Genomic DNA, 26,548 nt, shown 5'->3' on the forward strand with positions numbered 1-26,548 from the left:
GACAGCCATTTGGAGAAATTTGCCCACTCCTGAAGTGGATGTAACAGTTTGCATCCACTTTTTAAAAAAGTTTTTTGTACACATGGTTGTCAGCAATAAAAATACATAGATCCAAAAATTCTATGGATTGTGAATCTATCTTTGGTGTAAAAGAAAGACCCCAATTAGGCTACTTTCACACTAGCGTCGGGCTCGCCCGTCGCTGTGCGTCGGGCCGACGTTCCCGACGCTAGCGTTGTCTCCGCCGCACAACGGGGGCAGTGGATGCATTTTTCCAGCGCATCCGCTGCCCCATTGTGAGGTGCGGGGAGGTGGGGGCGGAGTTCCGGCCGAGCATGCGCGGTCAGAAAAAGCGGACCGTCGTGAGCAAAAAACGTTACATGTAGCGTTTTTTGCTCCCGACGGTCCGCCACTGCACGACGCATCCGTCGCACGACGGGTGCGACGTGTGGCAATCCGTCACAATGCTTCGCTTCATGTTAATCAATGGTGAAAAAACGCATCCTGCAAACACTTTTGCAGGATGCGTTTTTTCGGCAAAACGACGCATTGTGACGGAATGCAGTTAACGCCAGTGTGAAAGTAGCCTTATTCGATTCAAGTTCATTAACGAAAACCTCCACACTGGCCTGGGAATTGTCCCAAATAATGAACACATCGTCTATATATCATCTTTTATGCAGGATAATGCTTTTTGTAGGGTTCTTTGGCTATATAGAGATCTTCAAAAATACCCATAAAAAGGTTTGCATAGGTTGGTGCGATCTTTGTCCCCATATGACAACACATCACCATTTCTCGAGATTCTGTGGGGTTCACCAAGTCGTAAATCAGTGATGGCACCAACAGCAACTTGATCAGGCTGGAGCCGAGTTTGGCACAAGTGGATGACTGGCAGCGTACACCTGTATCATTGTCACACACTCGGGGACGGACGCCTGACAGGGAGATAGAAATAGAAGAGCAGGAGTATGAAAAATACCATCCTGTTTAGCTCTGCTGGATTATGGGCTCGTGCACACTTTGCGGTTTTTGCTGCGGATCCGCAGCGGATTTGACGCTGCGGATCCGCAGCAGTTTTCCATGCAGGGTACAGTACAATGTTACCCTATGGAAAACAAAAACCGCTGTGCCCACGATGCAGAAAATTCATTGCGGAACCGCTGTGGAAAAAAAGAAGGAGCATGTCACTTCTTTCTGTGGATTCCGCAGCGGTTTTCAACATGCACCAGTAGGAAAGTGCTGTTGAAAACCCGCAGAGGAATCCGCAGAAGAAACCGCAGGAAAATCCGCAGTGAAAACCGCTGCGGTTTTGCACTGCGGATTTTCAAAATCCGCAGCGGAAAAATCCGCAGAAGAATCCGCAAAGTGTGCACATAACCTTATAGGTCACAGTACTTTGGACAAACCTACACCATTGTATATCTGTTTACATCAGCTGTAGGTCATCCAGACTTATAGGAATTTTTACTACACTGCGGATTTTTTTGTGGTGTTTTAAATGGAATTTAATAAATAGTTGTTTTAATGGTATACATGGTCACCTTGTCTAAAACTCCCTTACTCATATCAATAACAGTTCGTAAAAAAAGTCTAGAGATTTTTCAAAGTCTGGCAGAAATACTTACCTCATCCTCCCTTCTGTGGGCACTGCACTCAGGGCTTTTCTGCGCAGGTGAGTCACTGTGACGTGCATGGGAGGGGGAAGGTATTACAATGAAGACAGGAGGCAGGGACTTACACTAATGATTTCTTCCAGGCTCCAGGGTGTGCGGTGCCATGAAGAAATCATTAGTATAAGGAAAGAATATAAGATTTCTCAACAAGACCGCTAACATGAGGTATACAGGTAGGACTAGCTTAAAACTTTTATTATCTGTATGCCCATATTAATAGGTCATATATGTCGCGGGGGGTGACCGATTCCCTTTAAATAGTTGTAAAAAACTAATAATGGGATGGGCCACCTCTTTGTAACCTGTGAACAAAGACTTGCATAGATGCGATCACTCTAGGGGTTACCCTTTACATCTTCTCCATGAAGCTAAAACTCCTTCAACAACTGAAAAGAATCCTTCTAAAACAAAATGACCTGTATACCCTTTTGGGAAAGATTTAAATCCAATCAATATCAAGGTGAATCAAATAATAAAAAAATAAACTGGCATATCCTAGGACAGGTATACCCCAATATTACGGAATTCCGTAATTTGCCATTTAAACTACCTAATATTAAGAAGAAATTAGTGTGGGCTGACATTCGGAGTAAGATTAACATTCCCAAACTTGTTTTATCAACCAAACAAATGGGACTTTTCCAAGTTTGAATTGTGCGCAATGCAGTAATGTGATTAACCCTTTCATGACATGTGTCGTACATGTGCGGCACATGTCGTGTCTGTCTTTTTTTGCGGGCTCCGGCGCTAATTTCACATCTTTCCCGGCACATGTCAGCTGTTTTGAACAGGTGACATGTACCCGCAACAGCCGTGGGTGGAATCGTGATCCAACAGAGGCTGTTAACCCATCAATCTCTGACAGCTGCATTTAATGTGATCGTGCTGGAAGCACATCACTAATCCTGCCCATCGGTGACCCCATCACATGATAGCGGGTCACCAATGGGTTGGCATGTCTTCAGCAGATAATCATCAGCATTAACAGAAACACTGGGGGCGTGGCCTAGCGGGCGATGTCAGATCTCTCCCGCCGCACTTACTATATCCAGGGTTGAATATAGGTGCCACTGAACACCAGGTGCAGCTGCTGGAATGTCCATAGATCCAGTGAGCAGGCGGAACCTGTCCGTGAAGATCCTCAGACCCAGGATGACGCGCAGGAGGCCGAAGGAGCGGGAACGGCGGGAAGCGCGCGGGTCCAAGATGGCGCTGAGGCGATGGAGGAGGAGGCAGCAAAGGCAAGCACCGCATACAAAACAAAAATGGAGGTAATCTCCAGGCAGGAGGAATTTGCCATAACGGAGGAGGCGGAACAGCTGCTGCTGGGACTTAAAGGTGAGAGGGCTGGAGGAGCGGAGAATCCAGGGGAGCAGATGGAAGGAAGTACCCAAGCACAAGGCGGTGAAATGGCACAGGGCTCTCCTAGGCAGCGTGACAAAGCACATGACAATAAAAAAATATTTTTTTTCATAAATCTTGCTATTATGTGCCACTGAAAAGATCCACTGTCTTTATTTTAGCAATATTACCTTTTATCATGCTGTAGCAGCACATCTTCAGTGCTGGATCCAGCTCTCATGGGGTTAATCGACAACTTCCTTTCTCCTGAGTTATTGTGCTCTAATACTACAAGTTCCATGATGCATTGCACTGCCACTAAGCACGAACCTACCACACCCACTCCAAAACACACCCCAACCTCTCCCTTCTCTATCTTCAAAAAGATTTGTGATGTAATTTCTGTCCAACCTCCTCTTTTACATTTGTCCAACCCACACTCCATTACACACAGATAGATGGATGGATGGATGAATGAATACAGATATATCTATATATCTATGTCTATTTCCATAGACATGTCCATATCCATGTTTCTAAACCCCTTCACCCCTGGAGCTTTTTTCGTTTATCGCTCCCCTTCTTTCCAGAGCCATAATTTTTCCGTCAATATGGCCATGTGAGGGCTTATCTTTTGGGGAACAAGTTCTACTTTTGAACGACACCATTGGTTTTACCATGTCGTGTAATAGAAAATGTGAAAAAAAGTCAAAGTGCGATGAAATTGCAAAAAAAGTGCAAATCCCACACTTGTTTTTTGCTTTGCTTTTTTGCTAGGTTCACTAAATGCTAAGGCTGTGTGCACACGTTGCGGATTTGATTGCAGATCCGCAGCATTTTTTGCTGCACAGAATTGCATCAAATCCGCATTGTAGTGCTCAACCAATGTAAGTCTATGGGAGCCGCAAACGTGCACATGCTGCAGAAAAAGCCGTACCGAAACGCAGCTTTTTTTTTTCCGCAGCATGTCACTTCTTTTGTGCCGAACTGTAGCGTTTCTGCACCCATAGACTTTCACTGAGTCGGGCACATCCGCAGCAAAACCGCAGATGTAAAAAAGATGTGCAGTTTAGATGCGGATGTGGGTCCGAGAAACGCTGCAGTTCGGGAGGAGGGAAGTGTGTGGGCGGTGACGGTGTGCGTGTATGTGTGTGCGGACGGGGTCTGCGGGCTGTTCGGATGTGTGCGGCGCTGTGCGGGACTGTTCAGGTGTGTGCGGGGTCTGTGGGCTGTGTGCGGGACTATTTGGATGTGTGCGGCGCTGTGCGGGACTGTTCGGGTGTGTGCGGGACTGTTCGGGTATGTGCGGGACTGTTCGGGTGTGTGTGGGGCTGTGCGGGGGGGTCTTTTGGGGTGTGTGCAGGCATCATCCGATGGGACTACAAGTATGCAGCATCCAATCTGCAGCTTATTCAGATGTAATCCGGACAGTGGACACGCACCCTACACTATCCATACATCTATCAATAGATATATCTATCCAGATATATCTATAGATAGATATAGGAATTGATAGATGTATGCATCTATAGATCTATCTATATGTAGCTCTGTCTATCCATTTCATCTATATGTCTATCTATCTGTGTGTAATTGAGTGTGGGTTGGACAAATGTAAAAGAGGAGGTTGGACAATAATGACATCACAAATCTTTTTTTTTGTTCAATAATACATCTTTATTTAGCTTTCAAAAACGCATACAAAAATGCACAAAAAAACACGCAAAAACCGCACCAAAAAAATTAAAAAATCCATCAAAAGCGCGCAAAAACTGCAGCAAAAACTGCATCAAAGCTGCTGCAAAAACTGCATCAAAAACGCTTCAAAACCGCACCAAAAACTGCATCAAAACCACACAAACAGCAGCATCAAAACCGCACCAAAAACTGCATCAAAACCGCACCAAAAACTGCATCAAAACCGCACCAAAAACTGCATCAAAACCGCAAATACTGCATCAAAACCGCACCAAATACTGCATCAAAACTTCACCAAAAACTGTATAAAAAAGCATCAAAAACCTGAATCAAAACCACGCAAAACAGCACCAAATACTGCAGCAAAAACTGAATCAAAACCGCCCAAAAACCGCACCAAAAACCGCACCAAGAACTGCATCAAAACCACACAAAAAACTTGCATCAAAACCGCGCAAAAAAACATGAAAAAAACGTGAAAAAAATGCATCCAAAACGCAGCTGCATTTTCTGTAAGGAGATGCAGATTTTGTGCAAAAAATTCTGCACCCAAATCTGCAACGTGTGCACACAGCATAAAACTGACCTGCCATTATGATTCTCCAGGCCATTACGAGCTCATAGACACCAAACACGTCTAGGTTATTTTTTATCTAAGTGGTAAAAAAAAATTCAAAACTTTGCTAAAAAGAAATAAAATAATTGCGCCATTTTTCGATACCCGTAGTGTCTATATTTTCTGAGATATCGGGTCGGGTGAGGGCTAATTTTTTGCGTGCCGAGCTGACGTTATTAATGATACCACTTTTGTGCAGATACGTTCTTTTGATCGCCCATTATTGCATTTTAATGCAATGTCGCGGCGATCAAAGAAACATAATTTTGGCTTTTAATTTTTTTTTCTCGCTACGCCGTTTAGCGATCATTTTTTGTGTTGTATTAAAAACAGCTGACATGTTGTGGCTTTGAAGTGGGCTCACCGCCGAAGCCCACCTCAAAGCGTGGGGATAATGCCAGCTGACGTACTATTCCGTCAGCTGGCAGAAAGGGGTTAATGAACAATATGTTTCATTTAAAAAAAAAAAAAAAACGAAAAAAAAAATGGCGTGGGCTCCCGCAAAATGTTCTGCGCCAGAGGGGGAAAGCCGACGGCCGGGGGCCAATATTTGTAGCCTGCTATGAATATCAGCCCGCAGCTGTCTGCGTAGCCTTTACTGGCTATTAAAATAGGGGGACCCCCCAAAAAATGACGTGGGGTCCCCCTATATTTCATAGCCAGAAAGGCTACGCAGACAGCTGCGGACTGATATTCATAGCCTAGAGAGGGGCCATGGATATTGGACCCCCCTGGCTACAAATACCAGTTCGCAGCCGCCCCAGAAATGGCGCATCTGTTTGATGCGCCAATTCCGGGACTTAGCCCCTCTCTTCCCACTCCCGTGTAGCGGTGGGATATGGGGTAATAAGGGTTTAATGTCACCTTGCTATTGTAAGGTGACATTAAGCCGGGTTAATAACGGAGAGGCGTCAATAAGACGTCTATCCGTTATTAATCCAATAGTAATAAAGGGTTAATAAAACACACACACATTAGGAAAAAAGTATTTTAATACTCTTCATTTAACCATACTTACCATACTTCAGCACCTGCAAAAAACATAAAATAATAAACCGTATACTACCTGTCCGCTGTAGTCCAATTAATAACGAGTGTCCCACGACGCTCTCCCCTATAGAACAGTGACTTCGGGTGATGTCACTGCTCTATAGGACCTTCAGTGACACACTGATAGGAGACAATGGCTCCTGCAGTGCATCACTGAGAGGTTACTATAGTTCACTGGTCTCACTTTATGGCAAAAAGCTGCGTGGGAATTTCTCACACAACAATGCCAAAAGTGAGACTAGGGACTATTTTCTCACAGGGGCGTAGGAATACATTGTGGAAGGATACCTTCCATCATTGTATTCCTGGAGCCCCTGGAGTGCGGTCGCATCAGCTGATGCTCCTGCTCTCCACGGGAGATCGTCGAGGGACACTCGTTTTAATTGGATTTCTGCGGATCATGTCACATGTCGCATGTTGCCGCATGGTGCATGTCGTCGCATGTTACATGTCGTCACATGTCGCATGCTGCATGTCGCATGATGTCACATGTTGCATGTCGTCGCATGGCGCATGTCGCCGCATGGTACATATCGTCGCATGTCGCATGGTACATGTTGCATGCTGCATGGCGTCGCATGCTGCATGTCGCATGTTGTCACATGTCGTAGCATGTTGCATGTCGCATGTTGTCACATGTCATAGGATGTTGCATGTCGTCACAAGTTGCATGCTGCATGTCGCATGCTGCATGTTCTGTATCTGTGTTCTATGTATGTATGTACTGTATATGTGTGGTTTTTTTTACATTCAACACATTAGACGGATGATGGGACTACTACTGTTCCATCATTGGCTAATGTGTCACTCACTGTCACTGTAGCAGGCAGAGCCCGATGGGACTTGTAGTCCCATCGGACGATGCCTGCACACAGAGACGCCGCCACCACCACCACCACCGCACAGCCCTGCAGCCCCCCCCCCCCCCCCGCACACACCAGCATTCACCGCGCAGACCCCCGCCGTCACACCGGCCACCACCACCGCACCGGCCGCCGCCGCATCGGCCGCCGCCACGGCACCGGCCGCCGCGGCCAACGCACCGGCCACCGCCACGGCACCGGCCGCCGACGCAGCGGCCGCACATCTCGACACATGAGTGCGGCCGGCGAGCAGATCACAGTACAGACACCAACACAGCCCCGCCCGCCCCCAGCACAGCCCCGCCCGCCCCCAGCACAGCCCTGCAGGCCGCCCACAGCCCAGTCACTCTTGAGTGACTGCTGACTGTGCGGCTGGGTCACGCCTGTTGCTGACATCACGTCAATTTCCAGAGTCTGGAAATTGGCGTGACGTCGGCGGAAATTAGCGGTGGTTGCAGCCTGGGGGTCACGTGACCCGGACTCAGCCGCCAGCATAGCGCCGCTCACAGGTGAAAACGGCAACAGAAGGTATTTACATAATTCATTAGGGGCCCCGGGGGATACATTGGGGGGTTAACTGAAAGTAGTGGACAACCCCTTTAAAGTAAACCTCACTTAAACCCTGCTCACACTTGGCGTAGTCGGCAGCATGCAGTCCACCAGCATGGAGGCGGCAGACCATGTTAAGCAACCTCCACAAAATTTAATGTGAATAATAATATTTTGTGGAGCTGGACAGAATATATTAGGGGAATTATGAGAATGCACCCTATGATTCCTGCCTTGCAAGCGGAGGTCGCCATCATGGCTCTGGACAGGGAAGCAAGGGACTCGGTCATGCTACGACCCCCCAACGAGACACATTTGACAAAGTGTTGCGCATAATCGTAGAGACACATGGGGACACCACAGAGGTAGGGGAATTGCGTATGCGGTTGTTTAGCCAGGTTCAAAGAGAGGGGGAGATGGTGACTCAGTACATGAATGTGCTACAGGAAATTCACACTACTATACTCAGAAAAGACAGCATCGGTATAGGGTCTACTGACATAGTGTTACAGGACCAGTTAGTGTCTGGATTGAGAGACGCGATGCTAAAACAGACCCTACTAGAGAGCGATTGCAAGTGAACCCACACATGACCTTTGCATAAGTCGGAAATGAGGCTCGCATGCGCGAGCAAGAGCAGGCGATGACAGTCCCGGCGGCAAAGGTCGAGTGGAGAGGTGTCTGTAAATCTGATCACTGAACCAGGATGGGTAGAAGATTTGAGGAAGCAGATTCATGATGTGCGAGAAGACCTGATAGAAACAAAAAAAAGGTGATGTCCCCATCAAACCCACCCGGGGTAGAACTATCTCAGAACAGTGATGGGCCGGAAGAACATTTTTTTGCAAGAACTTCCTACATGCCCTGTATGCGGAGAATTGGGACATGTGGCTCGGGGGTTGCGCCCGGCAAGGGCGACCTCTACAGCATCATACGTTAAACTAGGAGGCTTAGAGGCTGGGGGATGCCGCACATCACCAGAATGGCCAAAAAGGGGAACCAGAAGTCCCACCAATTTAGTTTTCATGTGTCCTCTAGTCTGGGCTGAGACAGATGGTCGGGCTGTTTGCTGCCTGGTAGACACTGGCTCACAAGTGACTACAATGCCCGAGACATACTGTAGAAGACATTTCCCTGAAGCAATGAGGCCCGAGTGGGGCCCGGTGATAAAGTTGACTGCCGCCAATCAATTACCCATCCCAGTCGCAGGGGTGGCATGGATGCAGATCAAAGTCTGTGGCAAAGACCTGGGTTGCAAAGGTGTGGGCTTAACTGCTGGAGATACAGAACGTGGACATGCTGTCACTAAGAATGAATGTGTTGAAAGAGTTCGGAAGTCTTCTCATCAGTGAGTCCCCAGACGTGTTTTTGAACCAATGGAGCCCACATTCCCCCCAAAGAAAAGTGTTTCAACAGGTGATTCGGATGGCTCAAGCACAAGAGACCTCCTGTGAAGGGAAGGTGTTGGGAAAAGTGATCATGCCGTCCGCTAACAACTGTGTATTATCACCGGGACAAACCGTGCTTTCCTTACCCATCCGGGCTTGCACCCCTCTGGAGGTGGTTGAAGTTCAAATAGAACAAGCTGTCATGGAGCACCTACCTCCAAGACTACTAGTTGCCCGGACGCTGGCTACTGTGCATGAAGGAATGGTACCTGTACTTGAGAGAGGACAGTCTGACACTTTCCCTCAGGAGTGAAATAGCACAAATTTTAGGCATGCCGGAGGAGTTGCACCACCGCAATCACCAACAAAATTCCAACAGGTAATGCAGTGCCCATAAGGGAATGATATTGTCAAATACCTCCGCAAACGTGCCAGGAAGTAGAAGGGATGCTAACGCAGAGGCTACAGAGCGGTGTCATGCAAGAGAGTCAAAGTCCGTGGGCTGCTCTTATTGTGCTTATAAAGGAAAAAGGACAGCACCCTGCATTTCTGCGTAGACTATCGCAAACTCAATACCTGCACAGTGCGAGATTCATACCCACTACCCCAAAACGAAGAGTCCCTGTCTGCACTGGGAAGAGAAAGATACTTTTCTACATTAAATCTGGCCAGTGGCTATTGGCAAGTACTGATATCTGAACAAGACCGGGCAAAGACGGCCTTCATCTTACCCATGGGCTTGAACAAATTCAACCGGATGCTGCTCAGTCTAGCTAATGCTCCTGGTACTTTTCAGCATCTCATGGAGAGGTGTTTTGGAGATTTAAACTTTGAAACCATTCTCATATACCTGGACGAAATAACTGTGTATGCCACCACGTTCTAAGAACATCTGCACTGATTAGAACAAGTATTGAGCTGGCTCCAGAAACATGGGTTGAAAGTAAAACCTCCCAGATCGAGTAGCTTGTCCACGTGGTCTCTGCTAAGGGTATAAGACCGTCCCGTGAGAAGATTGCAGCAGTACAGGATTGGCCCATACCAAAGACTGTATAGGATGTTCGGGCCTTTATGGGACTAACTGGATACTACCGGCGATTCATGAAAAACTTCACTCACATTGTGAATCCGTTGTTGGAACTACTGAAAGGGGTGCCATCTGGTGCAAAGAACAGGACGATTCAGTGGGGAAAGCGCAGGAGAGCGTTCCAACTTTGAAAGTGGCCTTGACTGAAGCACTGGTCCTTTACTACGCCGACTTTTCACAACCTTTCAAACTCCATTCTGATGGAAGGTTGCATTGACTCGGAGCTGTACTGTCTCAGATCCAAGATGGAAAAGAGCAGGTGACTGCCTACATGAGTCGTTCTCTCCATGACTCCGAACAGAACCCGGACAACTATAGCTTGTTTAAGCTAGAACTGTTAGCATTGGTGTTGGCCATGACGGAGAAGTTTGCGGAATACTTGTCTGGTTCTGAAGTCCTAGAACACACTGATAACGACCCACTGGCCCACTTGGAGAACGCAAAGTTGGGGGCCCTGGAGCAGTGCTGGATGGCTCGAATGGCTAAGTACAGGTATAAAATTGCCTACAGGAGGGAGCTGCGAACACTCATGCAGACACCTTATCTAGAGTGACACACGAGAAGTCTGGTCTCAACCAAGATGAACTAGACGCCGAAGGAGTTCCCGAGTTCCTAGACTTTGTAGGACGTTGGCACCTACGCAGGAACAAGTACAAGCAGTACCCTGAGAAAATGTATTGGGGCAGCCTCGTGATGAGTGGGTACGGGTTCAACAGGAAGACGAAGAACTTGCACAAATAAGACAGTGGGTAGCGCTTAAACAACTGCCTCGCCAAAGTGAGAGAGATGTCCTGTCTCCTGGGGCACTACAAATCCTTCGGCAGTGGGAGAGACTTCAACTTAAGGAATGAATGCTGTATCGGAAAATATAATTACAATGGACTCTGTCCGCCATGTGGCAAGTGGTGATCCCCGAAAAGGTGTTGCATAAAGTGGCCACCGAGGCACATGAGAGAGGAGCTCACTTCGGCCACGAAGACCTTTCAGTGGTTACAAAAACTAGTGTACCACCCTTTGCTGCTCCAGAACAGAGAGCTCCCACACAAACTATCATGACCTCGGCACCTCTAGAAGTGTTGATGATCAATTATCTGACAATAGGCCTGGGACCCGTAGAAGTGCAGGCACAGCATGAAACGGCCGTCGTCTTGGTTCTCCCCTGCTCACAAGAGCTAAGGCTCTAGTATCTCCGGCCATGGAATTAATGTGAACAATTTTTCAATAAAGTTTGTATCCTGAGAAGATTGGTGAGTGCCCTCATCTTTTTACTTATTTATTGGAATATATATATATATATATATATATATATATATATATATATATATATATATATATATATATATACAGTGCCTAGAAGTAGTATTCAACCCCCTGCAGATTTAGCAGGTTTACATATTTGGAATTAACTTGGCATTGTGGCATTTGGACTGTAGATCAGCCTGGAAGTGTGAAATGCACTGCAGCAAAAAAGAATGTTATTTCTTTGTTTATTTTTTTTTTAAATTGTGAAAAGTTTTTTCAGAGGGTCATTTATTATTCCACCCCTCAACCCACCAGAATTCTGTTTGGTTCCCCTAAAGTATTAAGAAGTAGTTCAGGCACAAACAACAATGTTTGGATTACCGTATATACTCGAGTATAAGCCGAGATTTTCAGCCCAAATTTTTGGGCTGAAAGTGCCCCTCTCGGCATATACTCGAGTCATGATCGGTGGTGGGGTCGGCGGGTGAGGACTGTCATATACTCACCTAGTTCCGGCGTTCCTGTCGCTCCCCCTGCCCGTCCCACGGTCTCCAGGTGCCGCAGCTCTTCCCCTGAGCGGTCACGTGGGACCGCTCATTAGAGAAATGAATAGGCTGCTCCACCTCCCATAGGGGCGGAGCCGCCTATTCATTTCTCTAATGAAGCGGTGCCGGTGACCGCTGATAGAGGAAGAGGCTGCGGCACAGAAGACCAGCTGTCTGGGGGAAGGAGCGGGACGCCGGGAGCAGGTAAGTATGTCATTTACCTTCCCTCGTTCCACACGCCGGGCGCCGCTCCATCTTCCCGGCGTCTCTCCGCACTGACTGTTCAGGTCAGAGGGCGCGATGACGCATATAGTGTGCGCGCCGCCCTCTGCCTGATCAGTCAGTGCAGAGAGACGCAGGGATGGGACGCTGAGGAGCTGCGGCAAGAGAGGTGAGTATGTGTTTGTTTTTTTTATTGCAGCAGCAGCAATGGCACAGCTTTATGTGGAGCATCTGTGGGGCAACGGTGCAGAGCACTATATATATATGGCACAGCTATGGGGCAATGGTGCAGAGCACTATATATATGGCACAGCTATGGGGCAACGGTGCAGAGCACTATATGGCACAGCTATGGGGCAATGGTGCAGAGCATTATATATATGGCACAGCTATCTATGGGGCAACGGTGCAGAGCAATGTATATATGGCACAGCTTTATGTGGAGCATCTATGGGGCTATAATGAACGGTGCAGAGCATTATATGTGGCACAGCTTTATGTGGAGCATCTATGGGGCCATAATGAACGGTATGGAGTATCTATTTTTAATTTTGAAATTCACCGGTACCTGCTGCATTTTCCACCCTAGGCTTATACTCGAGTCAATAAGTTTTCCCAGTTTTTTGTGGCAAAATTAGGGGGGTCGGCTTATACTCGAGTATATACGGTAATTATCTCTTTTTCCAGCCTTTTCTGACTATTTAAGACCCTCCCCAAACTTGTGAACAGCACTCATACATGGTCAACATGGGAAAGACAAAGGAGCATTCCAAGGCCATCAGAGACAAGATCGTGGAGGGACACAAGGCTGGCAAGGGGTACAAAACCCTTTCCAAGGAGTTGGGCCTACCTGTCTCCACTGTTGGGAGCATCATCCGGAAGTGGAAGGCTTATGGAACTACTGTTAGCCTTCCACGGCCTGGACAGCCTTTGAAAGTTTCCTCCCGTGCCGAGGCCAGGCTTGTCCGAAGAGTCAAGGCTAACCCAAGGACAACAAGGAAGGAGCTCCGGGAAGATCTCATGGCAGTGGGGACATTGGTTTCAGTCAATACCATAAGTAACGTACTCCACCGCAATGGTCTCCGTTCCAGACGAGCCCGTAAGGTACCTTTACTTTCAAAGCGTCATGTCAAGGCTCGTCTACAGTTTGCTCATGATCACTTGGAGGACTCTGAGACTGACTGGTTCAAGGTTCTCTGGTCTGATGAGACCAAGATCGAGATCTTTGGTGCCTGTTGTGAACTCTGTTTTCGGGCTCCCTCTTGTGGTCACAGGTGGTATTGTGTGAGTTTTGTTTTTGGGCTCCCCCTGGTGGCTTTGTTTGTTATCCTGCGGATCTGTGGCTGGATCAGCTGCCTCGTTATGCACTAGGGAGTTTCCTATTTAGCTCTGCTTCACCTCCACTTGTTGCCGGCTGTCGATGTATTCAGTGCTATTCTGATCTCCCCTGATTATCTTCGTTTTCAGTCTCTTCTGGAGAAGCTAAGTTTCTTTTTGATTATTTTTTGCTCATCAGTCTGCAATATGATTTCAGTGTATGATGAGTTTAGTCCAGCTAGCTAATATGTGAGTTCTTGCTGCTGGTAAGCTCTGGGGTACGGAGTTGCTTCCCCCGCACCGTTAGTTGGTGCGGGGGCTCGAGCAATCTCTGCGTGGATATTTTGCTTAGGGTTTTCTATTGACCGCACAGCTCCCTTCCTATTTTCTGCTATCTAGTGTTAGCGGGCCTCATTTGCTAAATCTATTTCATCTCTGCGTTTGTGCTTTCCCCTTAACTCACCGTTAATATTTGTGGGGGGCTTTTCTATATCTTTGGGGTCATTTCTCTGAGGCAAGTAAGGACTTTACTTTCCCTCTAGGAATAGGTAGTTTCTCAGGCCGTGAAGAGACGTCTAGGATTTTCAGGTAACGTTCCACGGCTGCCTATAGTTGTTTGCGGATAGGATCAGGTTGCGGTCAATCCAGATACCACTTCCCCAGAGCTGGTCGTCGGTTTAGTTACTTAGCTAGTCTAACTTACGATCCTTGCCACTAGGATCATAACAGGTGCCAACCACACACGTGACGTTTGGAGACTGGATGGCACTGCATACGACCCCAAGAATACCATCCCTACAGTCAAGCATGGTTGTGGCAGCATCATGCTGTGGGGCTTTTTCTCAGCCAAGGGGCCTGGCCATCTGGTCCGCATCCATGGGAAGATGGATAGCACGGCCTACCTGGAGATTTTGGCCAAGAACCTCCGCTCCTCCATCAAGGATCTTAAGATGGGTCGTCATTTCATCTTCCAACAAGACAACGACCCAAAGCACACAGCCAAGAAAACCAAGGCCTGGTTCAAGAGGCAAAAAATCAAGGTGTTGCAGTGGCCTAGTCAGTCTCCTGACCTTAACCCAATTGAAAACTTGTGGAAGGAGCTCAAGATTAAAGTCCACATGAGACACCCAAAGAACCTAGATAAGTTGGAGAAGATCTGCATGGAGGAGTGGGCCAAGATAACTCTAGAGACCTGTGCCGGCCTGATCAGGTCTTATAAAAGATGATTATTAGCTGTAATTGCAAACAAAGGTTATTCCACAAAATATTAAACCTAGGGGTTGAAGAATAATTGACCCACACTTTTATGTTTAAAATTTATAAAAATTTAACTGAGCAACAAAACTTTTTGGTTTGTAAGATTTATGCATCTGTTAATAAATCCTGCTCTTGTTTGAAGGCTCTAACTTATTTGCATCTTATTAAACCTGCTAAATCTGCAGGGGGTTGAATACTACTTTTAGGCACTGTATATATATGTATCTCACTGACATATATATGACTGTATATATGTTTTCACGAATATTTGAGCCCATTAATCCATTATTTGTCCGTTTTGCAAGGTTGCGAGAAAAAAAAATGCAGTACGGATGCCATACGGAGGATGACATGCGTTAAAGACGCAGCCACACCTTGCCTACGGATGACATGCGGATCACTGTTTAGGGAACATTTCTGCGTATTACACCTGTAAAAAACGGACCGTATTTCCCTACGCTAAGTGTGACCCCATTCTTAGGATTAACAATTTTGAAGAGCAAATGGGTCCTCCTGATTCCTTACTGCAACACAGTTTTATGCCAAACGAATAGTGGAAACGCGATTATTTACCGATCTTTAAACCGAATTTTGACGATTTTGAGGAAAAATGCTCGGGAAACAGAACACAAATCGAATGTTACTATAATCATGCTGAATTAGACATAGGTGAATGTTTTCTGAACAAGTTCGCTGATCAATACTCTTAATAAACCAGCCTGGACATTTTACTTAAACCACTACCTGTGCCAACTCAAGCGCAACCAAGTGAGCAGAAACATAACACTTCTCATATCAACTGCTCATTGAAGAACAAACAGCACTCAGAGAACACACAGATCTTAGATGAAAATACAAGAGGAATATTGGGGCCCTTCTGGATTTGTACACAGGTACGGTTTTAGAAAACAAAGTGGTACAATGATGTTCTCATTTTATAGTTATCCAAACTGACATAAATGAAAAATTTTATTCATTATTAGCCACAACCTTTATCGATCAGCATAAACATGTGTTTGTACTGGTTGTTATGATTATACAAAAGTATGTCATGTTTATTATAATTGTTTTGCATCTTTATTTTATCTTATAATACACTGGCATATAGATATATTTGTATATACTAGTATATATGTACCAGTACATATAAAGAAGAATGTTATTGAGGTTTTTAGGTTGAGAAAATTCTCTTGTACATAACATCGAAGCCTGTGGCTAATAATGTTTCTGACTTACAGATTTGAGGTCACCGACACTAAGATGCTTCATAATATGTTTAGAGACATCCATTGTGCACAGTGACCTGTGATGGACAGGACTGTGAGTAAAGAGCCATCTCCTCTGCAGCAGCTCAGAAACGTGTTCTGGATGCAGGGGAGAAACATTTGTACGAAATGTTGTTAAAAAACAAACAAACAAAAAATCTGACTTTTTGGCCATTTTCACGCCAGTCTAAGGGAGGTCCGCCAAAGTGGGTGAAGTATGAACAGAGCTTGCTGGTGCCCGCCAAATTCATTACTAGGGGCATAACTTACAACCATCAGAAATGTTGCTCCAATCCGTTCTTGACTTTTTCTGGCAAGGCGCACAGGGGCGTGCACCACCGAGAATAAGTACTGTGTGTACGTCTGAATCAATTCATTATTACTTAGGCCCCTTTCACACATCAGTTTTTCGCCATCAGTCGCAATCCATCGAATTTTGAAAAAAACAGATACAGCGACTGAGGCCGCCAGATCCGTTTTTTTCTCATAGACTTCTATTAGCGACGGACGGCCTCACGTTTCAACCGTCGTTCGCCGGATCCGTCAAAAATTGTATGTCCGGAGGCCAGAGACAATGGACAAAGTAACGTTTTTTGTCTCTGTCCGTCGTTTCTTAGAATGGAAGCCTATGGGCGCCGGATCCGTCAAAAAACTGATGTGTGAAAGGGGCCTTACCCCTCCACCCTCCTATATCAAAGACTAGAGTGCACGGTGCCAATCTTGAAGAAATTGTCCAGGACTTACATTTTTTTTACTATGGAACTAAAAACGTAATAAGCAGGTACTTGCTAACAGAAACAATTACCTGACCATTGTACTTGATTCTGGGTCAGAGTAGTCACCAACTGCTCTTGGCGGTGATTCAGCTGCTCCATGTCAGCGAGCAGCTTTTCTCCTTTTAAAACCTGTGACTTCTCTGCATTTAGTGGTACTACTCACCTGTGCTGTTATCTGTAGCAATCTGACACTGCTCATCGCCCCTCACATATGTCTCTATAGTATTATAATGAGTCAGATCTTCACCCTGAAACAACGATTGTAAAAGTCACTGGCAGATGGAGACATTTGAGAAGATCCAGACAACATTTAATGTCTATGATCAGCTTTATCCTGTCATCTCCACCAGTTATAAAACATACACTGAATGGCCACATTACTAGAGACACCCATATAGTAACACATAGGATCTTCTTTGCCCTTCAGATCCTCAGATATTAATTACAGCATAGATTGCACAAGGTGCTGAGATTGTTCTCCAGGAATACTGGCCCGTGCCAACAGGATGGGTTCTTGTACTTTTCACAAATTACAGTAGATGGTGCTGAGATGCACTGAATAACCAATTCTACCTCATCCCAGAGATGCTTTATAGGGTTAAGATCTGCGGACTGTGAAGGCAGAAAACAAGGAAACTCACTGTCATATTCCTGGTGTGAAGGAATGAAAATTGTTGGAGGAAAATAGCGCAATAGGGTTTTATCCGAGATTGAGCAGTGAATGCAAGGTAAAAGCACTCACCAGATGTAGCTTAAGACAAGCATTGGAAATATTCGCTGCTGCAGATCCACGAGGTAACGGAAGTTGAGAATACAATGTAGGAGAACATGGTCAAATTCTGCGCTGCTGAATTATGTAGTCCATAGGTATTATTAAAAGTGGTCTTTATTCAACGCGTTTCTGAATTTCAAAGAACTCCTTCATCAGGAAATACCACATAAGAATGTGGTATTTCCTGATGAAGGAGTTCTTTGAAATTCAGAAACGCGTTGAATAAAGACCACTTTTAATAATACCTTTGGACTTCATGATTCAGCAGCGCAGAATTTGCCCACGTTCTTCTATGGTGTAAAAGAATGGAAGATCCTGGCACCTCCTAGTGAGAATTGATGTATGACATAATATATCCTGCAGCATCACAAATATACCTTTCTTACAGAACATTGATGAATAGTACTGTAACTATATGGTTAATGCCATTGTTTATTGTAGCCACTTTTATGTGATAGTTATGGACTGTAGGCAACTGAGCAAGGGAGCGTTACAGAGGGTCAGCCTGCAGCTGGGCAGTGGAGAGTTATAGAGGGTTAGCGCTGCGGGTGGGAGGAGTCTTGGGAGATGTTTCTAGGTGGTTCACTGTATACACAATAGACTTTAGTTGTAGTGCATGCTTCCTATATGGAGCTCTGTAAAGTGAGGTCCAGGCGAAACAGTTGCATAGAAATGCATGCTGTCATGCTCGGGATGAGAGACCTGCCGGCCAGTTCGAGTATTGTGATGCAATCCCCGTCCAAGTTATATATCTGACTCTTCCCTTATACTGGTGGATAAAAAAAGACTGAACACAAGACCTTCACAGCCTTCTACACATCATAGGAAAAATCTCATGACACCTTCTCTCCATCTACCTGATGATCCTGAGGAACATTGGGATCTTCTTGTTTACAGTCCTGAGGAAGAAGAGGACGGGGACATCTCTCTGGTGTTGTCCTCTTACTGGATCGAACTGAGAGAAACATATACAGGGACTGAAATCATTCTTTACATACAAATAATTATAGGCCTTGTGTATTTAGTCCTGCCTATTACCTGGTGATGTGAGGGGCTGGGGAATCTCCATCATGACGTCCTTGTACAGATCTTTGTGTCCTTCTAAATACTCCCACTCCTCCATGCAGAAATAGATGGCGACATCCTGACACCTTATAGGAACCTGACACATACAATGATACATTCATCCCCCGATCCCTCCATAGCGTTACTGTATAATGTCCCAGCATTCCCAGCAGTGTCACCTCTCCAGTCAGCAGCTCAATCATCTTGTAGGTGAGTTCTAGGATTTTCTGGTCATTGATGACCTCATGTATCAGGGGGTGAGGTGGAGGCCCCGTGATTGGACTCAGGTGTCTTCCCCATCCCTCAGACGCAGGGGCCTGACAGCGCTCACTAGAGGTCTTCTTCACTACTGTGTAATCCTGGTTATGGAGATACACATGAATAAAGCTCACTACAGACATTTCCAGAGTCCTCACCTCTCCAGTTCTGTCCATCTGTTATTCCCATAGATAAGAATGGTGTAATGTGACGTTATCAGAATTTCTCACCTCTCCAGTAAGCCGGAAGAGGATCTCTAGGGTGATGTGTAATATCCTCTCCGCCATCTTGTCCCTGTCCCTATCCATCCTTGTAGGGTCACTCAGGAGAAGTCTCTTATTTAGAAGATATCCACAGAGAGGATCCGATATTGTAGGGACCTGAATGAGAAGATGACGATATAACATCATAAAGATCCCATGTAAGAAATCTCCAGAGCTGTTACCGGCTTCTCATGATCACTACATCAGTCATGGCCCTGTCCTGCCCTCAGTATAGCACAATCCTATTATAGTCACATACAGAGATTTATCACAGCATATCTCCAACCCGACACCAAAAACTCAGAAATAATCTAAAAAGAAAACCTAATTTTACTGACTCTTTGATAAATAAATGTTCCATGAAAAAAAAGATATAAAGTTATTAAGTGACGGAAACATCCACAGAGATCGGGACGGCGGAACTGGGGAAGTCAGTAACAGATAATGATAGAAGCTACAGAAGATTGTAATCCCAGTAAATGTGATTGTCCCAGAAAGGCCCTGCATAAATTGAGAAAAGCGAGAAGGAGATGTGTGTCGGGGCAGAAATAATGATACTAATGACTAAAAAATAATAAACACAACAGTAGAGAAGAGCGCACGTAGAGCGGCCGATGTAACTGACCCTGCGGTAACATGTGTACAGGGTCAGAGATATCAGAGTCAACAGAAAAGAGGGCGGATATGGAGGATATTAACATGTATACAGGAGTTACCCAGTACAGGTGATAGAGTGGGATTGGGAGGCAAAAAAAGGGAGGGGACAATATTGAAAAGACCACACAAAGAGAGATAATTAATAAAGGATTAAATATAAAGCGATCAGCAATAACATACAGACAAACAACATCATTGTGGTCTGTATGTAAAAACTATTCCAAACATGATCCTCAGTGCACACAGTCACACCGTCTGTCACATGTCTACAAGATGGTTTTAGTTCCCCTTTCCCAGTCCTGAATCTTCATCTCTGGTTCCAATCTGCTTTCTTCCCGAGTTCCTCCTGCCTGGGCATTTTTCAATAAGTCTCTACCTTTGCCTGTGCGCATGCGCTGATCTCCATCGGGCCAGCACATTCTCTACCGCGTCTATATCCGGGCATAGTGTGGCTCTTGTCTCACCCTCCCTGCCCTAGTCATTGACAAGGTTGGGTTTTCCGTCACACGACCCATCCTACCTCCGATGACGTGGAACAGGGTGTGTTCACCTTCGGAAGCTGTCCAGTTACTGCTCCATTTTCGGCAATGATATATTATTGCGGGCAGCACGGTGGCGCAGTGATTAGCACTGCAGCCTTGCAGCGCTGGAGTCCTGGGATCCCACTCAGGACAACATCTGCAAAGAGTTTGTATGTTCTCTTCTACCCGTGTTTGCGGGTTCTCCGGTTTCCTCCCACATTCCAAAGACATACTGATAGGGAATTTAGATTGTGAGCCCCATCGGGGACAGCGATGATAATGTGTGCAAACTGTAAAGCGCTGCGGAATATGTTAGCGCTATATAAAAATAAAGATTATTATTATTATATTATGACCGAGCAGTTCTGACTGGCTCACGGGAGGTTAAATAGTTCTCTCCATTGGTTTGATGGCACCCCCTGATGAGGGCTAGTGCCGAAACACGCTTTGGGGCTGACGGCATCCTGGCATGAGGAGCATATGGATAAATATTCGTCCTTTACTTTTTCTCTTCATATTTCCAGTCCTTATTCACAAACTCTAGCTTTACCATTATGTACTTATTTGTATACATTGTTCTTACACCATCAGTATAATGTACTCACTTTCCCTCCTGCTGTGTTTGTCACTCTCTAGTGTTTCCTTTATTTTTAAAAGACTTGTCATTTATGTGTATTTCTATTCAATCATATACAGTACTTTTGCACCTTTTTTTGGCTATACACAATTATTGTATATCAGGTGCTCCTCAGCCACCTATTATTTTTTGTTACATGCTCAACTTTGGTGTTTTTAATTAATTTAACCCATTTATTACTACTTTCTTACTATTTATGCACCAATTTGCAGTACTGCCTCTTTTGTTCCCAGTACAAGTTGTAAAGTGAGACTGGAAACAAAGAAGGGCAAAAAAAGGGCGGAAGAGGAAGGATGTTCGTCTTGGTTCCACCCCTCAGTGTTTCTCGGGTACAATTACTGACAGCTCAGTCATCCAGTGCGGTGCAGAGGCGTGCTGAGGTGTCAGTGTGTTGATTGGCAGTTCGGCCATCCAATCGGAGACAGGAAGACACTGGCTGTCTCCAGGCAGGGTTGGACTGGCCCACCGGAAGATTCTCTGGTGGGCCCAGGTGCTGACACCTTCTGGCATACTGGCCAGCAGCTGCCTAGGGCTCACACTGCTCCATGGGCCCCCAGCCAGTGGTGTGCGCTAATAGCAGCACACCCAGCAGCTATGGAGTCCCCGAGTCTGGGGAGCCTGCCCGGTGTCAGCTGAGCAGCAGCTTGAGACAGGAACCTGTCCCCGCTGCTAAAGAGAAATTAATATTCACGCTTTCCCAGCCCCCATGGGCGTGGAGAGGAGTGAGTATTCATTTCACATAGCAGGCAGTGTTGGCCGCAGGCTGAGGCTAACAGTGCCCGCATATAAATCCGGAGCGGCTGCATTGGGGCCCCGGTGGTGGGCCCCTGCAGGGTGGCTAATCCCTGCAGCATGGCAGCGAAGCAGACTTGCAGGGATCAGATGCCATCCTGCTTCCTGTCCAATGGCGCTTCCTGTCTCAGACAGCACGGCTGGATGACGTTATCATTTAGCGCAGCTGTTTCAGAGAGAAAGCTGCCGGCTCCGAAGATGCTGCTTCCTGTATGTGCTGTGGCTGCAGCGAGCATGCGGATAGGTGAATATTGCGGTGTCTCTGTTTTTCTGCCTGCATGAGAGTATGTGGTGCGGTGCTGGGTGTGTGTGGGGTGCTGTGTGTGCATTAGAGATTGGCAATGATAGGGGTTGCGGGTGAGAAGGCAATGTTGGAGGTGGTGATGAGGACAATGATGGAGGTGGAGGGGGGCTGCATTATACCCTATGAGGGGAGCTGCGTTATACTTTGAGTGGGCTATATTATATTCTGTGGGGGGGCTGCATTATTTTATATGAGGGGGGCTACAGTATATTCTATGGGGTTGCATAATACTCTGAGGGGGCTACATTATATTCTGTGTGGAAAGGCTGCATTATACTGTATGAGAGGGGCTGAATTATACCCTATAAGGGTGCTACAATATATTCCATGGGGGGGGCTGTATTATACCTTATGAGGGGGGTTGAATTATAGCTTGTGGGGTGCTGAATTATACCCCATGAGGGAGGATGCACTATATTCTATGAGGGGCTGCATTATATTCTGTGATGGTGACTACATTATATTCTGTGAGGGGGGGCTGCATTATATTCCATAATGGAGGCTACATAATATTCTATGAGGGGGATACATTATATTCTATGAGGGGGTTACCCCATCCCCTACTACATAATTAAGACGTGTACTACCTTATATTATACTCTGATATTAGCGTGTTTTACCATACAATTGGTGGTCTTGTATTTATTTCTAGGTAGCTACATAGTGGGCCCCAAGAATGATTTTCTCTGGCGGGCCCAAGGTGCTCCAGTACGACGCTGTTTCCAGGGATTCATTATCCCAGGTGATTACCAGGCTAATTAACGGAGTTATTTCTCCCAGACCTCTGTCAGATGCATGTTCAGCTTCTGTTTGGTTTGTCTCTCTGTGCCTTGTGTTCTGTTTGCAAATATTTAGTTGCCTGACCTTGGACCTCATTGGACTGCCTATTTTACCCCTTATGCTCAGATCTGCTATCATCCTGGTATTCTGATCTCAGAACTTTAACTGACTACGTATTTGTCTCTTCCTTCTATTATGAGACACCTTCCTGGCATCTGACCTCAGATTCCTTGAGTATCCCGTCTCATGGCATACAATGAAAGATAGCAATAATAACGGAATAAATATAGAGATATCAGCAGTGAAATACAGACAAACTGACATCAGTGTGGTCTGTATGTAAAAAGTAATACAAAACAAAAAAAATAAATCGCTCTCGGTGGAAAAAAAACAAGATAATAAGCTTCTAGTTACGCTACCTTTTATTTGCTAAGTAAAATAAAACTAATTATGTTACAAAGCGAGCTTTCAAGACTTCTTAGGTCTCTTCATCAAGCATGGTATAAAAAACTGTCTGAACAGCGATGAGCGAAACCAAACTGTAAAGTTCGGGGTTCATACAGGAAGATGATGAAATCCGAACACGTGCTGAATAAAGTTTGTTGAAAGGTTGCAGCGCAGTCATACAACAAGCTATGACGCAGTGGGCACTTCCAGAACCATCACAGACATGCCAAGTATTGACATGGCTGTAATTGGCCGGCGCAACACTTGACCCATCCTGTATAAATTGCGGATCATGGCTATTTTACGCTGAGACTGATGCAGCGAGCTCCAACAGCCCAAAAATTGTTGTGCAATTTTTCCCACAATTTTGCATTTCCGTGTTGTCGCCGCACAACTCAGATCGCCGTATGCGTACTCATCTGCATACAACACATGACCCTGCGTACTCACTGTTAAAGAAAGGTACGCAGGACGCATGCAGAGTAGGCAGAGTGTAGGCGGGGTTTCAGGGAGGAAATAGGAAGGAAGTAAGCGGCCATCCACAGCCCTCCCTTACGCAAATTTGAAACTAGCCTAAGCAGGTTGCAGTGCAACGAAGGTTCAGCAAAGGAGAACGAGTTTAGTCAGTACAAGATTTCTAGAAGAATGAGGGCACATCACAAGCCACGTCAAGATGCTGGGACAGTTTTGGGCTTAAGGTCAAGAAAAGGCATAGAGAGTCATGCCTCTGTCTCCCTGATGAAGAATTTATCAGCCGAGTCGCGGAGAGGGGTAAAGATGGTGGGTCTCAGGACAGGACGTTGACAAAGACTGATGGAGCACAGAACCAAGGGATCACCACTAAAAAGAGACTGTCTTAATCTGTATGCTGTAGCCATGTGTAAATGAATTACACAGTAAAGTTGGTCCTGTTAACCCGGACCCAAGGTCTTCTGTCTTGTTTGTAGCCGGATCTATTCCCATGGCCAGGAAGGTAACGAGAGCTCCAGAAACAAAAATGAGGAAGATGAGCACTACAGGAATGTGGTTCTCACTGCTTGAAAGCAAGGAAAGTGTCTGCCTCCTCCGCTGAATAGCGTCTTCTTGAAGAAAGAGTCATATTTATTTTATTCTTTAAAATACTGGTAATTTGTGTGTAAGTGATGCTTTTACACGTGTTTTGTGTGGTGCTTGTTAAGGGTATTAGAGTAAAAAGTACAGAAAAAAAGTAAAACATTTATCATTTTTATTGCTGGTCTCATACACCGCAGTACTTGTGAGAGTCCGCTTATAGCTGAGCATCACAGGCCACTGTACCTTGGGGTCATCACATGACCTCAGAGAAGCGTATCAGCGGTTCTTAAGGGGTTAAAAAAACAACTTTCATATTGTATATGTTGTGTCCTGGAGCACAGCAATGTTTGGCCAAAGATAAAAGGTTTTCTGTCTGTAATGTGGCAATGAGACCTCATCCTCACTCTCAGTTTCTGTCCTGTCTCTCTAACACAGAGACCCCCAATAGGACATATAATGCAGAGAATTAAGTACACCCCATTGGAACAACATGTGAATGTCCCGGGAATATTATACTTCTGCTGTGTGTTGGGGGATCAGTTTCCTGCCTGTGGTCATTACATGAGTGCAGGTTTTACAGCTCTTCACAGTAATGCACACAAGTGATCATTAGAGCAAATGTGCAGATAGTCCTGACGATTACCCCCAGGACTGAGTCCTGTCCCCTCTATCACACAGTCCCTGCTCCCCCATTACCGCTCACCAGTGCAGACTTCTCCCTTCTGCTCTTACATGTGGAGCCGGCTGTACCCTAATGTGCAGAGTCCCGGTGCCCCCCAGGACTGAGTCCTGTCCCCTCTATCACACAGTCCCTGCTCCCCCATTACCGCTCACCAGTGCAGACTTCTCCCTTCAGCTCTTACATGTGGAGCCGGCTGTACCCTAATGTACAGAGTCCCGGTGCCCCCCAGGACTGAGTCCTGTCCCCTCTATCACACAGTCCCTGCTCCCCCATTGCCGCTCACCAGTGCAGACTTCTCCCTTCAGCTCTTACATGTGGAGCCGGCTGTACCCTAATGTGCAGAGTCCCGGTGCCCCCCCAGGACTGATTCCTGTCCCCTCTATCACACAGTCCCTGCTCCCCCATTGCCGCTCACCAGTGCAGACTTCTCCCTTCAGCTCTTACATGTGGCAGCTTCCTACACAGAAAACCTTTCACTTCCTACAAGCATCCATCCTGCTCCTCCGCCATGTGACTGATCTCATGACTGTGACATCATCACAGGTCCTGAAAGCAGAACTCCAAAGGGTTAAAGAATGGTAGGGTCTAGAATGGAGATTATTTTTTGAGGGAATGATGTCATCGGAAGGAGCGGAGCCTCCTTCAGACCAGTGAAGATCCCATAGCAGAATGGTAGTGACTAGAGTTGAGCGACTTTCATTTTTTTAAGATAGAGTCGGGTTTTGTGAAACCCGACTTTGTCCAGAGTCGAGTCGAGTGCAGTCGCCCGATTGTCGCTAAAAGTCGGGGATCGACCGAAACACGAAACCCAATGCAAGTCAATGGGGAAGCATAGTCGGCAGTGAGTGGAGGCCAGGAAAACACCTACAGTGCCCATTTTAATGCCAAAAACATCCATTCTTGTTTCTGAAGCTTGTCAATCTTAATTAACTTTATAATAATAGTTGGGCATAGGAAATTGGGGGTCATTTGGCAAAAGTTGTGGGGGGAGTAGGGCTGGCTCAAGTTTTTCGTGGGCCCAGGAAATGCGGACTACGTCACGGCGGTGTTTCAGGGAGAGGTAAGTATTTCAACGTTGCAAGTGCTGTGATCCTGAGCAAGCAGGGGGGCCCACTCGTTCGCATTGGCACTGGCACAGGGCCCCTCAAAGTACGGCGGTGTGTTTGCATGGCGGGGGCGCCTCCCACCAGCAGCGACACTTTTGCGTACTCTGAGGGGCCCTGTGCCAGTGACGTCGCCAACGAGTATGCCCCCCCCCCACCTGATGAAGGAACCTGCACTTTCATCTGCACCTTCCTCTTTTCCCTGTGTAAGGTGGTATAACATGCGGGAAGGGGAACCTTACTTTCAGCAGGGTCAGATTCTGGCTGTGTAGAGTACAAGGGGAATGTAGTGGCCTAGGTCAATGTACCAGCAGACTCATCT

The 26,548-nt window shown here is 46.1% G+C and overlaps 1 protein-coding gene across 2 annotated transcripts in view; it reads right to left on the reverse strand.

Annotated features, from left to right (window-relative positions):
* The window catches only part of LOC143767225 (uncharacterized), a 385,097-nt gene that overhangs the window by 341,873 nt on the left and 16,676 nt on the right, over nucleotides 1-26,548 (reverse strand). For both annotated transcript variants that reach the window (XM_077255378.1, XM_077255379.1), the window contains exons 6-10: nucleotides 19,218-19,367; nucleotides 18,909-19,088; nucleotides 18,703-18,826; nucleotides 18,522-18,619; nucleotides 17,056-17,140 (exon numbers count right to left, since the gene is read on the reverse strand). In XM_077255378.1, the coding sequence (XP_077111493.1) occupies nucleotides 17,056-17,140; nucleotides 18,522-18,619; nucleotides 18,703-18,826; nucleotides 18,909-19,088; nucleotides 19,218-19,367 (637 nt within the window). The remainder of the gene's footprint in view (nucleotides 1-17,055; nucleotides 17,141-18,521; nucleotides 18,620-18,702; nucleotides 18,827-18,908; nucleotides 19,089-19,217; nucleotides 19,368-26,548) is intronic.

This window comes from Ranitomeya variabilis, chromosome 4 (genome assembly GCF_051348905.1).
Source record: "Ranitomeya variabilis isolate aRanVar5 chromosome 4, aRanVar5.hap1, whole genome shotgun sequence".
In the NCBI taxonomy this organism is placed as follows: domain Eukaryota; kingdom Metazoa; phylum Chordata; class Amphibia; order Anura; family Dendrobatidae; genus Ranitomeya; species Ranitomeya variabilis.